The 14,325-nt window shown below is 42.0% G+C and overlaps 1 protein-coding gene across 2 annotated transcripts in view; it reads left to right on the top strand.

The window, feature by feature from the left end:
- Positions 1 to 14,325, top strand: part of LOC141088852 (rab GDP dissociation inhibitor alpha-like) — a 106,475-nt gene that overhangs the window by 74,723 nt on the left and 17,427 nt on the right. For both annotated transcript variants that reach the window (XM_073575074.1, XM_073575075.1), the window contains 6 exons: positions 7,525 to 7,632; positions 9,065 to 9,161; positions 9,303 to 9,437; positions 9,598 to 9,796; positions 10,646 to 10,777; positions 10,878 to 10,977. In XM_073575074.1, coding sequence (XP_073431175.1) covers positions 7,525 to 7,632; positions 9,065 to 9,161; positions 9,303 to 9,437; positions 9,598 to 9,796; positions 10,646 to 10,777; positions 10,878 to 10,977 — 771 coding nt within the window. The remainder of the gene's footprint in view (positions 1 to 7,524; positions 7,633 to 9,064; positions 9,162 to 9,302; positions 9,438 to 9,597; positions 9,797 to 10,645; positions 10,778 to 10,877; positions 10,978 to 14,325) is intronic.

Below are 14,325 nucleotides of genomic sequence, written 5' to 3'. Positions count from 1 at the left end.
TGTGTCTTCTTTGCTTCATCACAGGTTGCCCGATCCTCACATGGTTTCCACCATATAATGGAGCTGTAGTGGAATTGTCTCCTGCTGGATTACTTTTCAAAAGAAAAAAAAATAGAATTAAGTACTGTAGATAAAGCACTGAAGAAATTACAAACTCATTTCTTTACTGTATCCACTGAAATCATCCAAATAATGGGACAGGGCAGCAATAGTTAAATCCTGTGTTCTGCTGGAATACAGCGATGAAACATTTCACGTTAACCATTTAACAACAGACAGTATTTGCAGGACATGTATACTGCACCTTAAATATCATGAAATCTCCCGCATTAGTGGCTGTAATAATTCCTCACCCCAGTCTTTTAATCAATGAAACTGTTTCCACCACAACGGTGGGAACATGTTTCGTGGCTTAACAAATGCCGCCCATCATCATGAGTTTGACGAGCTGAGGCCGCCACGCCAGCCTTCCTGCCCAAGCTTTGGCACTTTATCGGAACTGGGTGAAAATGGCGTGAGAATGCCAAAAGCCACAATCTTTTAGTGCAGCCTGGAGTTTTACCAAAATGTTATCTCGTTTCTAAGCTTTTTAATGTCAGAATACTGGTGAAAATGATTTGCTAAATTGGGGCCCTAAGTCCTTCTGAAAGGAAAGAAAAATGATCTGATAAACTTTGATCTGAGATATTAAAACACTTACTTCTTTTTATGGAATCCTTGTTTGTTTCGGAAATATCTCATTTGACGTCCAGGTTGTGAGGACTCAGAATCATATGCATAAAGATAGCGATCATCCGATTCTTGAAAGGAAACATTAACAAGTTCCTATAGGAGACCTTTTTTTATTTATATGTTAGGTTGTTTTTCTATTAAGTCTATTTCATGAAAACCCTGAGTACTTACTGTCAGAGGAGGCGACCTCATCCTCATCTAGGCCGATATTGATTATTACATCAGGGGGTCCAGGCACTGAGATCTTGCTGCCTGTGAGGACGTCTCTCTGATCATTTCTGGGTCCATGAGGAGAATCATCAATGGTAATTGTTATGTAGTCCTCATGTTTTCCTGTAACACAGAACATTGAAATCAACATTTCTAAAATAAAAGCTTCCGTTATGTTTCTACTCTATGTCTAGGGATACAGTATAATGTCCTCACATAGTGCTACATACAGTATAATGGCTCCATATAGTGCACCATACAGTATAATGGCCCCACATAGTGCTCCATACAGTATAATGGCCCCACATAGTGCTCCATACAGTATAATGGCCCCACATAGTGCTCCATACAGTATAATGGCCCCACATAGTGCTCCATACAGTATAATAGCTCCACATAGTGCTCCATACAGTATAATAGCTCCACATAGTGCTCCATACAGTATAATGGCCCCACGTAGTGCTCCATACAGTATAATGGCCCCACATTAAACAAAAATAATAATTCTCACATCTGCTTGTTCCTCGCTGCTCTGGTGACCAGATCCTCTGCATATCTCGGTACAGCGGGCACATTGTAATGACGTCATTGCGCCCGCTGCGCTGAGACGTGAGACGCAGAAGGGGAATGATGGGAGAGGGAGTGTTAGCTGACGCTCCCTCTTCAATCATTGCTTTCACCTGTTTTGGCATCTAGGATGCCGATATATTTGAAAGTGCGATGCCTCTAGCGTCGTGGGCCAAATATACTCATCAATGCAGGACAGATTTGTCTCGCAGGCCAGAGTTTGACGTATTTGCTCTAGATGGTAGACTGAACTCTGACAACAGAGGGGCTGAGCCTCTATAGCTACCAATATATTAACGGCTCATTCACTGACAAGTTCCTATAGGAGACCATTTTTTTATTTATATGTTAGGTTGCTTTTCTAGTATGTCTATTTCGTGAAAGCCCTGAGTACTTACTGTCAGAGGAGGCGACCTCATCCTCATCTAGGCCGATATTGATTATTACATCAGGGGGTCCAGGCACTGAGATCTTGCTGCCTGTGAGGACGTCTCTCTGATCATTTCTGGGTCCATGAGGAGAATCATCAATGGTAATTGTTATGTCGTCCTCATGTTTTCCTGTAACATAGAACATTGAAATCAACATTTCTAAAATCAAAGCTTCCATCTTGTTTCTACTCTATGTCGAGGGCGATCACAATGTCTTTTTTATATGTGGACTGGAAGTTGGTTTCTCATTATAAGTATATGGAACCTCGCTCAAAAAAAATCTTATAAATGGCCTCTTTTTTTTGCGATGTGAAAACTCCATAGTTATTTCATTATTACGGTCACCTCAACACATTTTTCTGATGGCATAATCCGTCTGGGAGGCAGAGCCGATGTGGAGTGAGGGCGCCAAATCACAATATCAGGATGTCATCCTCAGCAGCAAGGTAGGGGTAATTTTTTAGGCTGCTTTACAGTCAGGCCCCTTTCCCCCCTTGACTCTATTATATCTCTAAGTCCCCCGTTTTTATGATAATTTTGAATGAACATTTTGTATATAGAAGAAGGGTCTTTTAGTTTACGCTGTTGGTATTTTTTTTGGATCTCTGACCATCAGATTCAGTTTTTCAGATTTGTTTCGCTGTTGTTATCATTTAGATTGGTGTTGCTCTCTCTAAAATCGTCAGCACAATATTGGCTTTCTGCATCTTTCATGGGTTTCTTCTTTTTCAGAGAACTATAAAAATGCAAAAATAAAAGTCACATTGTAAATTATAAAGTAAAACTTGTCTGTATTCTGCAGAATGTAAGAATGAAACATTTTATCTAGACCTATCTGTAGAGAGATCACCGGTCAGTCCTTTTGGTGTCTATGACATTCAACAATTTATTTTAATAAAGTATATACAATTTGTAGCAGAGCCAGGTAGGACAGGGTTAAGTCCTAGCTTTGCAGGCTTTGATTAGATGCATTCGCCTAGCTTCTTTTACTATAGCCAGGACCTGTGTTCACTATTTGTGTCAGTCTGCTGGATGAAGCAGAGTCGAGTGTACTGGAGTTAGTGAGTGTTCAGCCAACATTTGAGCTGTAGCTGAGAGGGAGATGTGCCGGGATCTCTCTGTGAATGGAGACAGCATGGGTCAGCTGGGAAAGCTGAGCAGTCCGTGTGTCAGCTGCAGCCTGTTTAGTATGTATCGTGCCCAGGAGTTGAACACTTCTGTTTGGCACCGGAAGCTGCTGGAGCTCATACTGAAGGGGATACCGAGACTGGTGGAATCATGCCTCTTTTATGTATGAAGTTTGCTTCTGGAGAAAGGACTGTAATCTAAAAGGGTGAGCCCGCACTGACATATGGGTCCTGCTAAATAAACTGTTTATTTGCTGTGATACCTTTGTGCTTAGAAGAGGATGTTTTTGGTTTGGAATCCCTTGGAATTTTGTGAAAGTAATAAAACTGCACAGATTTGAACCAAACCTCAATGACTGTGTGAACGATACCTAATGCCTATCTGAGAGCGTGAATCCCTGCAAAGTCTAATATATACCCATCAGTTACCCGCAGGGCACAGCTCCAGGGTGACGAGTGTGTGAGCCACAAGAAGTCTACACTAAAATATTGCCATTACTGGAGTAACCTGAAGATGTGACATTTCCTCTACAGACTCCTGTGTAGCCCATAAATCATGACTTACTCTACTTTCCTAAAGATTACAGCAATGGCACGAATGATTACTGCAAGGCCGGAGAGAATGGCAGCCGATATCTTAATCTTATAGATTGTATCCTCAGAAGTTCTTGGAGGCACGGTGACATTCTCTAAAAAAGAGAAAGAACATAAGTGATCAGGTGACCAGAGCTGGAATGTGTTCAGAAGTGGAAACCAAACACATGGACCGGGCGGACTGAGGAAAGAGGGGAATTTAGTTTGGAAAAATTCTGGATTTTTTTTTTCATAATGGACAATACAAAGATCTGTTTTTCTATATTCCTGGAATGGAATAGGGAATGAACACGTGATGGGAGATGACACCTGAAATTACAAGTAACACATGAAAAATCCTCCATTCCATATATGATGTGACGTCATGTAAATCTCCAGTCACAGAAGAAAAGTTTCAGAACCCCTAATGACACGGAACCTGACGCTCATAACAGGACCTGGGCCCTAATAATGGATCCTAATAGTTTCTGGGGCCGGAAGTGAAATGTTCCATGTGAGGGACATATCTGAATTCTGAGCTGCTTACCGAGAAGCCACAAGTGTCCCCTGTATCTCCTGTGGGCGCCTTCTGCGACACGTAGTAGTCAGTGTATCCAGCAAGCAGAGAACAGTATTAATGCTCTGGGTCTTATCTATGTGTTATTACACTAGAAGCCAAACTGCATTTTTTCTCCAATTTCACATTAAATGTTAAAATGAATAATGTAATTCAGAACTACAACTCGTCCCGCAAAAAGATAAACAAGCCCTCATACGGCCATATGAATGGGAAAAAAAAAGTCATGGTTCTTGGAAGAAGTAGAGGAGAAAAAAAAAGTGCAAAAAATTGGCTGCAGAAGAGAAGGGGTTAACCCCATAGTCGGAGTATGTCTGGCAATGGCCTTACCTGCACAGATCCTGTTCTGCGCTCTTGGCAGACGGTTGCGGATAAAGATGGGAGCACCTTCCGCGGGTGCTAATAGCTCGCTGAGAACTAGAAGTAGTCTAAACAGCATTGGAGCCTGGAGGAATATCGCTTACTGTGTACGGCACAATCTGCTTCTCCAGACAAAGGATCTCACTGCAAAATCGCTGCTTACAACCAAGGATTCCATGACCTCACAGCTGGAACCCAACTGTGACATCATTGGGGCAGGGCTACACATGAGTGACATCATGGGGGCGGGGCTGCACATGAGTGATGTCACAATTGGGGCTCATCCACTAAACATTCCCAATGTGTATAATAATTTTACAAAATGAAAAAAAGGAGAGAAGAAAAGTAAATAAATCAAAAAGGAAAGAACACCTCTTTTTCACATACTCACATTTATTTTAATTTATGTACTTTTATACAACAAAAATTGTTTTCCTTTGGGAGAATAATCATTCTCACATTCATTCCCTTTTTTCAATATTCATTTATATATTTTTTATTTCACTATTTTGTTTTCCACTTTAATTGCATTTGTATTCATTTGCACATACATATACACATAGAAACTTTTTTCTTTCTTCCTTTTTACTAGGTTTTTTCACTATCATTATCACTTACATTCACATTTCTCTTTTTTCCCCACAATATCTCGATCCCAATTCCCCTTCCCATTAAATATGGCTGTGCCCCTTTGTTCATAGTGATCTACAGCCATATTATCACAAAATACCTTCACCAACTCATTTTCCAATTTTTCATGTTTCAATCACTGATTATTTATCATGTTGGAATGAAATTGTTCTCGGCCGTTGGAGGACCTTTAGCATGTCACATGATTTATCATCAAGATTTTGATTGGTCCACTCATCATGTAAAGTTGTGGGGTTTCTGATGTCTCATAAGCTTGGACAAAGATCACGCATGTGATCGAAACGCAACGTTTTGCCTCATTTCTTGCCATACGATCTGTCCCAGAGCAATCATGTTTTAACGGAAGATTATTTCAATAAAGAATTTTGAATATTGAAGGAGCTGGAACATTGCTAGTTTTTTTTCTATTGGATTTCCACGTCTGACCAGGTTGGAGTTCCGTGCACCTGACACTTATTCATGGTGAGCTGGCCATTTTTTATGTTTGAAGCATTTATCATCCTGGCTTCTTTTATTCATGGCATCATATAATAATTTAGGTTAATAGTAAGGTGAGCGGATTCGTGGGAGTTCTGGTTTGTCGGGTTCGGACGAACTTTAATCCAAAGTTTGGTTTGAGTACCAGAGCCTGACCCGAAATTGACTCTGGAACCGAACCTCATATTAGTCGATGGGGACCTGAACTTTGGTGCTGTAAAATGGTCATAGTAAGGCTAGGAGTTCGCAAAAGGAAGAAAAATGGGAGTAAGAGCAGGACAATTGCCCTGCAAACAAATGTAAGTAGAGAAATTGCTTAAAATAACAAAATATTAAAAAAAAATTCTTAAACCAAGTGGCGGAAGTCCAAGTTGAGCAGTGGAGCAGTTCCTTGCGTATGTATTTTATGTATTTGTTAATAAATAAATGGAAAAAAACCCCAATGTGGATTCCTCCCTATTTTTAATAACCAGCAAACGGAAAGCAGACAGCTGTGAGCTGGTCTTATTATGCTGGGAAGGGGCCAATATCCATGGCCCTTCCCAGCCTATTCGTATCACCTGCCACCAGCTGACTGCTATGCCTTTATTGGTTATTAAAAATGGGAGGGCCCTAAAAGAATGATGGGAGATCCCCCTATTTTTAATAACCAGCTAAGGCAAAGCAGAGAGCTGGGTGATTATATTAATATGCTGGGAAGGTCCATGGCTAGTGGCCCTTTACCGGAATTATAATACCAGCTCACAGCTGTCTGCTTTCTCTTGGCTGGATATTAAAAATATGGGGGACCCCATGTCATTTTTTTATTTTAGGGTTCCCCCTTATTTGTAATAACTAGCAAAGGCAAAGCAGACAACTGTGAGCTGAAATTAATAGGATGTGAAGCTCCATGGCTATTGGGCCTTTCCCAGCCTGTGCAGTGCGCAGGCGCCAGACCTCTCCCGACGCACTGCAGTAATCTGCTCTGCCCTCAACAGGGCAGAGCAGTGCACCGGAGCCGGAGCCGCGATGGGCAGGAATGAAGAGGATGTCATCGCTGCAAGATGGGAGGCGCTGGACCGGACCGCGACTCCCTCCAAACCCGAACCGCACCCGGGACGTCCCCGGTGAGTATAATATAACTCGTTTTTCTTATCTTTCAGGTTTCATTGGGGGCTTATCTACAGCATTATAGATTGCTGTTGATAAGCCCCTGATGGCGGTGGCCGCAGCTGATAGGTGATAAATAGGGTGACAGATTCCCTTTAAGCGATAGATTAACTTAAGCATCACTTGAAAGTCAAAAAATCCAACATTCACTGCATTTGGAATGAAATATTCTCCACTCTCTGTAGAAACTTGCACTAACAGGGATAACAGTTTCCCGCTCTGCAGATTGGTGCAGGGTCCAGAATCTGAAACTGAATCCTATGCAAAAGCATTGACACTTAGGGTCCCGTTTCACATAGTGACGCACCAGCGATCCCGACAACGATACGACCTGGTAAGGATCGCTGGTACGTTGTCACACAGCAGCAATTCTGAACGATTCCAGCCTGCGTCCCTGAGTTCTGCGTCGTCAACGAGGTCGCTCATCGGCGTCAAACACAGCGATGCATGCTGGCCGCGGGACGCCGACGATGAAAAAATGGCCCAGGACATTCGAGCACGATCAGCGATATCCAGCGGGGGGGGGCGGTCACCGCTATGTGTCACATGTAGCGAGATCGCAGGCGAGATCGCTGTTGCGTCACAAAATCTGTGACGCATTAGCGATCTCACTATGTGAGACGAGGCCTTAACTAGTGTAGAATAATACAATGTCTTATCTCATTTTTAGGAATGTGTATTGTCTGGGATAATGTCTGTGAACGGTAAAAAAGTTTTACACATAGATCAAAACAACTACTATGGAGGAGAAAGTGCATCAATCACTCCCCTGGAAGAGGTATTATAGTAGTTATATTCTTGTACATAGGGGACAGTATTATAGTAGTTATATTATTGTACATAGGGGACAGTATTATAGTAGTTATATTCTTGTACGTAGGAGGCAGTATTATAGTAGTTATATTATTGTACATAGGGGCAGTATTATAGTATATTATTGTACATAGGGGCAGTATTATAGTAGTTATATTCTTGTACATAGGAGCAGTATTACAGTAGTTATATTATTGTACATAGGGGCAGTATTATAGTATATTATTGTACATAGGGGCAGTATTATAGTAGTTATATTCTTGTACATAGGAGCAGTATTACAGTAGTTATATTATTGTACATAGGGGCAGTATTATAGTATATTATTGTACATAGGGGCAGTATTATAGTAGTTATATTCTTGTACATAGGAGCAGTATTACAGTAGTTATATTCTTGTACATAGGGAGCAGTATTATAGTAGTTATATTCTTGTACATAGGGACAGTATTATAGTAGTTATATTATTGTACATAGGGGCAGTATTATAGCAGTTATATTCCTGTATATAGAGGGGCAGTATTATAGTAGTTATATTCTTGTACACAGGGGCAGTATTACAGTAGTTATATTCTTGTACATAGGGGCAGTATTATAGTAGGTATATTCTTGTACACAGGGGCAGTATTATAGTAGTTATATTCTTGTACACAGGGGCAGTATTATAGTAGTTAAATTATTGTACATAGGGGCAGTATTATAGCAGTTATATTCCTGTATATAGAGGGGCAGTATTATAATAGTTATATTCTTGTACATAGGGGCAGTATTATAGTCTTTATATTCTTGTACACAGGGGCAGTATTATAGTAGTTATATTCTTGTACACAGGGGCAGTATTATAGCAGTTATATTCCTGTATATAGAGGGGCAGTATTATAGTAGTTATATTCTTGTACACAGGGCCAGTATTACAGTAGTTATATTCTTGTACATAGGGGCAGTATTATAGTAGTTATATTCTTGTACATAGGAGCAGTATTATAGTAGATATATTCCTGTACATAGGGGCAGTATTATAGTAGTTATATTCTTGTACATAGGGGCAGTATTATAGTAGTTATATTCTTGTACATAGGGGCAGTATTATAGTAGTTATATTCTTGTACATAGGGGGCAGTATTATAGTACTTATATACTTGTACATAGGGGCAGTATTATAGTAGTTATATTCTTGTACATAGGGGCAGTATTATAGTAGTTATATTCTTGTACACAGGGGCAGTATTATAGTAGTTATGTTCTTGTACATAGGGATAGTTTTATAGTAGTTATAGTCTTGTACATAGAGGCAGTATTATAGTAGTTATATTCTTGTACATAGGGGGCAGTATTATATTTATGTACATGGGGGTCAGCATTATAGTAAGTAATGAGACTTATACTCTACTTTTCAGCTTTATCGAAGGTTTAATGTGATTGGTCCACCAGAACCAATGGGCAGAGGCAGAGAATGGAATGTTGATCTTGTACCTAAATTTCTCATGGCTAATGGTAGGAAAAAAAAGATGCTCGTGATGGCTGCTGATTCTTGTCTCTTTTAATTTGTTTGCTTCTCTTTTTTTTCTGAGCTAAATTATATTTACAACACAAATATCTGACTACTCGTAAATCTCATTCTTCTTTGCCTCTTAGGTCAGCTGGTGAAGATGCTGCTATACACAGAAGTCACCAGATACATAGATTTTAAGGTAGTGGATGGAAGCTACGTGTACAAAGCCGGGAGAATCCACAAGGTGCCCTGCACGGAGGAGGAAGCCTCGGTCTCTGGTGAGTGGATCCAGGGACGTTTTGAAAAAGCTGTAACGGGAGAACCAGGACCCCTTTAATTTTGACTCCTCTTTTACATGTCAGATGGTGATTTAAAGGTAGAGTCCTGTTTTTAAGAATACATACTATTGATGGTTTATCATGTTACTGTTGCTTTCAGATTTGATGGGAATGTTCGAGAAGAGACGTTTCCGCAAATTCTTGCTATTTGTCTTAAATTTCGTTGAACACGACGTGAAGACTTATCAGGATATCGATCCCAAGAGAATGACCATGCGTGAGGTTTACAGGAAATTCGACCTTGGACCAGAAGTGATGGCGTTCACAGGGCACGCACTGGCATTGTACAGGACGGACGAGTGAGTAGAAGGGGTCTTAACTGGCGATTTTTATTAATCTGGACCTGTCATTTCTCCTGAGGTGTCTGTTTCAATAGATGTGTAAGACCTGTTAACAGCTGTCTGTGCCTGATCTACAAAAACTCAATATCCTAGCTCCTTTAAATAGGATCTCTCTCTTGCCATAAATATGTACTTCTGTTACCTGGTGCAAATGCCGCTGTTCTCCTGAATCCGGTGACGTTTTCCTTTTGTTCCTGCTCCTTTCCGTTGCTGAGATATGACCCCATCTTCCCGGTATGTAAATTTGTTTTGTTCTGTTATCTAAGTGGGCGTGGTTATACTCTTGTCTCTGGGCGTGTTCTTAGAGACCACACACAGTTTGCCTAAAAAGAATAGGAAGAGGAATATCTCAGGAACGGAGCGGAGTAGGAACAAAAGAAAAACAATGCCGGATTCAGGGGAATAACGGCATTTAGACAGGGTAAAAAAACTATATATTTATGGCAAGTGACAGATCCCCTTTAAGGACAATTCTATGATTTTACAGTTAATAAATTGTAAGACTTTATGCAGCAAGCTCCCCCTAGTGGTGGTGGCAAATCTTTCACTTTATAAGGAGACTTTTGAAGATTATGGCCGGGGTCAGACTTCGAGTGTGATGCGAGAAACTCGCACAAGTGTCTCGCATCAATACCTGACACTTGGACCGGAGTGTGCAGCTGCATAGAAATGCATGCAGCCGCACACTCCAGTCCGATTGCTGGCGGCAGCACTAGGTGTTGATGCAAGGGACTTGCGCAAATTTCTCACTTCACACTCGCAAATGTGACCCCGGCCTATAAGAGATAATGTCTTTCTTCTCTGCAGCTACTTGGACCAACCAAGTCTGGAGGCCATAAACCGAATTAAACTCTACTGCGAGTCCCTGGCAAAGTACAGCAAAAGTCCTTATATGTATCCTCTGTATGGGCTCGGAGAGCTGCCGCAGGGCTTTGCCAGGTGAGGCCACTGCCTTTTTACATCTACAGGCACAAATGATGGACCACCAAATCTACAACAGTTCCACCCCATCACTGACCTCTCCACTCTCCTCCCTTAGGCTGAGCGCTCTGTACGGTGGGATATATATGCTCAATAAACCTGTGGATGAGATATTAATGGAGAAGGGGAAAGTAGTCGGCATCAAGTCCGAAGGAGAGGTGAGTAGTGAGCGCTGCTGCTTGCTCTGGGCCATATGAGATTCTGTTATAGATGCTACCGTAGACAGCTATAGATAGGGTCTGACTCACTAACTTCTATGGGAGAGTGTTGTGAGCATGCTCTGTGATCTCTGCAGTGCTGGTTGTGTGAGGGGGTAAAGGTGAGCTGTGATATCACCTATTCTGAATAGTGAATCATGAGTTATCAACTGTATATAGAGGTGTTATCAGTCATTGTACAGGAGGAGGTGAGCTGTGACATCATCTATTGTTAATGGTGGATCCTGTGTTATCTACTGTATATAGAGGTGTTATCAGTCATTGTACAGGAGGAGGTGAGCTGTGACATCACCTAATGTGAATGGTGGATCCTGTGTTATCTACTGTATATAGAGGTGTTATCAGTCATTGTACAGGAGGAGGTGAGCTGTGACATCACCTATTGTGAATAGTGGATCCTGTGTTATCTACTGTATATAGAGGTGTTATCAGTCATTGTACAGGAGGAGGTGAGCTGTGACATCATCTATTATGAATATCGGATCCTATATTATATATAGTCAAGGCCGAAAGTGTGGGCACCTTTGAAGTTGTTGCATTTACACTTTTTGTTACACACATTTATTTCCTTTATCTGTATTAAAACAACTAAAAACATAACAAAGGAAAAAAAGGCAATTTGGACATAATTTAACACAAAACCCCACAGATGGTACGTACAAAATTGTTGGCACCCTCAACTTAATATTTAGTTGCACCCTTTTTGGAATAAGTAACTACAATCAATCGCTTCCTATAACCATCTACAATCTTCTTACACCTCTCAGCTGGAATTTTGAACCACCCTTCTTCTGCAAACTGCTCCAGGTCTCTCATATGTGAAGGCGCCTTCTCCAAACAGCAATTTTAAGATCTCGGCACAGGGGATCAATGAGATTTAGATCCAGACTTATTGCTGACACTTTAGAACTCTCCAGCGCTTTGTTTCCTTCCATTTCTGGGGGCTTCTTGAAGTATGTTTGGGATCATTGTACTGCTGGAAGACCCATAAGCTAGGGCGCAAACCCAGCTTTCTGACATGGGCACTGCACTACATTGTGACCCAAAATACTTTGGTAATCTTGAGATTTCATGATGTCTTGCACACAGTACCAGAGAAAGCAAAGCAATCTCAAAACATTGTTGAACCTCCACCATATTTGAGTGTAGGTACTATGTTTTTTTCTGCGTAGGCCTCGGTCCATTTTCGGTAAACAGTAGAATGATGTTGTGGAGACACGGGGGTCAGTGGGTGCTCTCGTCCGCCGGCCCGGCTGTCTTTAGAAAGACTGCATGGACCAGGGCTTATACCACTGCACGTCTGCTCTTTTTTCCCGTGGCCAGAACACTACTCAGACAACACAGGTTGAGGGTAAAACAATGTGGCAATAATTTATCGAGCCACCAACACACAATAGCATACATAACAGTCCCATTAAATACCCAAGATGGTGCAAATTATAGAGTCCGTTGACTCGCCGGATTTAGGGCTGCTTCCAGTGTCGCATACCCCCACCAGTGGCTCCCTGCTTTTGGCGAGCCCCCTACAACCAGGAGGTAATGACAAGCAGGTGCGGCTGGGCCGGGTGGCAGAGGGGCATTTGCCCCCTGGGCTGGTCTCCTAGCAGCAGCTTTGGGCCGTTCAGCCACCCATTACTTCTGAAGCCGCACTGTGTCTTCATTTGCTCTTCGCAACAAGCAGCATCATCCTGATTGGTGGGGCAGAGGTCACTCAAGGCTGCAATGTCCTTCCAGCTCTCTGATTGGTGGAGAAGCCGTCCCTAGGGGCTGTACTGTATTCTTCCTGCTCAGTGTGCTGCCCTACCAATTCCAGAGCAGGAAGCAGACAGTGCCACACCCCTGAGGAGGAGGCTGCCGGCCGCCTCACACCATGTGACAGTGTGAGTAGCTGCAGGCATTCAAGGGGGCTTGTGATAAGGCGTCTCTTTGCTTCTTAGTTGGTTGGGGGGGTGCATGGTCGAAACTGAGCTGGAGGGGAGCAGTTAGGGTACATATCTGTCAGGCAGGCAGAAATAGGAGGGGAATTTTCTGTATGTCTCATTCTGTGTGAGTAAAAGCAGTTTCAAGTCCTCAGTTCAGTGTGTTCCTGTGTATGTTTGTGTGTATGTGTACTGTACATGCATGTTCTTGGTGACATGTGTATGTGTGTGAGTATATACAGTTGTGGCCAAAAGTATTGACACCCCTGCAATTCTGTCAGATAATACTCAGTTTCTTCCTGAAAATGATTGCAAAAACAAATTCTTTGGTATTATTATCTTCATTTAATTTGTCTTAAATGAAAAAAACACAAGAGAATGAAGCAAAACATTGACCATTTTACACAAAACTCCAAAAATGGGCCAGACAAAAGTATTGGCACCCTCAGCCTAATACTTGGCTGCACAACCTTTAGCCAAAATAACTGCGGCCAACCGCTTCCAGTAACCATCAATGAGTTTCTTACAATGCTCTGCTGGAATTTTAGACCATTCTTCTTTGGCAAACTGCTCCAGGTCCCTGATATTTGAAGGGTGCCTTCTCCAAACTGCCATTTTTAGATCTCTCCACAGGTATTCTATGGGATTCAGGTCTGGACTCATTGCTGGCCACCTTAGAAGTCTCTAGTGCTTTCTCTCAAACCATTTTCTAGTGCTTTTTGAAGTGTGTTTTGGGTCATTTTCCTGCTGGAAGACCCATGACCTCTGAGGGAGACCCAGCTTTCTCACACTGGGCCCTACATTATGTTGCAAAATTTATTGGTAGTCTTCAGACTTCATAATGCCATGCACACGGTCAAGCAGTCCAGTGCCAGAGGCAGCAAAGCAACCCCAAAACATCAGGGAACCTCCACCACGTTTGACTGTAGGGACCGTGTTTTTTTCTTTGAATGCCTCTTTTTTTCTCCTGTAAACTATGTTGATGCCTTTGCCCCAAAAGCTCTACTTTTGTCTCATCTGACCAGAGAACATTCTTCCAAAACGTTTTAGGCTTTTTCAGGTAAGTTTTGGCAAACTTCAGCCTGGCTTTTTTATGTCTAGGGGTAAGAAGTGGGGTCTTCCTGGGTCTCCTACTGTACAGTCCCTTTTCATTCAGACGCTGACGGATAGTACGGGTTGACACTGTTGTACCCTTGGACTGCAGGGCAGCTTGAACTTGTTTGGATGTTAGTCGAGGTTCTTTATCCAACATCCGCACAATCTTGCGTTGAAATCTCTTGTCAATTTTTCTTTTCCATCCACATCTAGCGAGGTTAGCCACAGTGCCATGGGCTTTACACTTCTTGATGACACTGCGCACGGTAGACAC

Source organism: Dendrobates tinctorius, unplaced genomic scaffold, assembly GCF_039654945.1.
Source record: "Dendrobates tinctorius isolate UK_male_01 unplaced genomic scaffold, ASM3965494v1 ptg000041l, whole genome shotgun sequence".
Lineage (NCBI taxonomy): Eukaryota > Metazoa > Chordata > Amphibia > Anura > Dendrobatidae > Dendrobates > Dendrobates tinctorius.
Note: the sequence above shows the minus strand (reverse complement) of the source record. Positions and strands in the feature narration are given on the sequence as shown.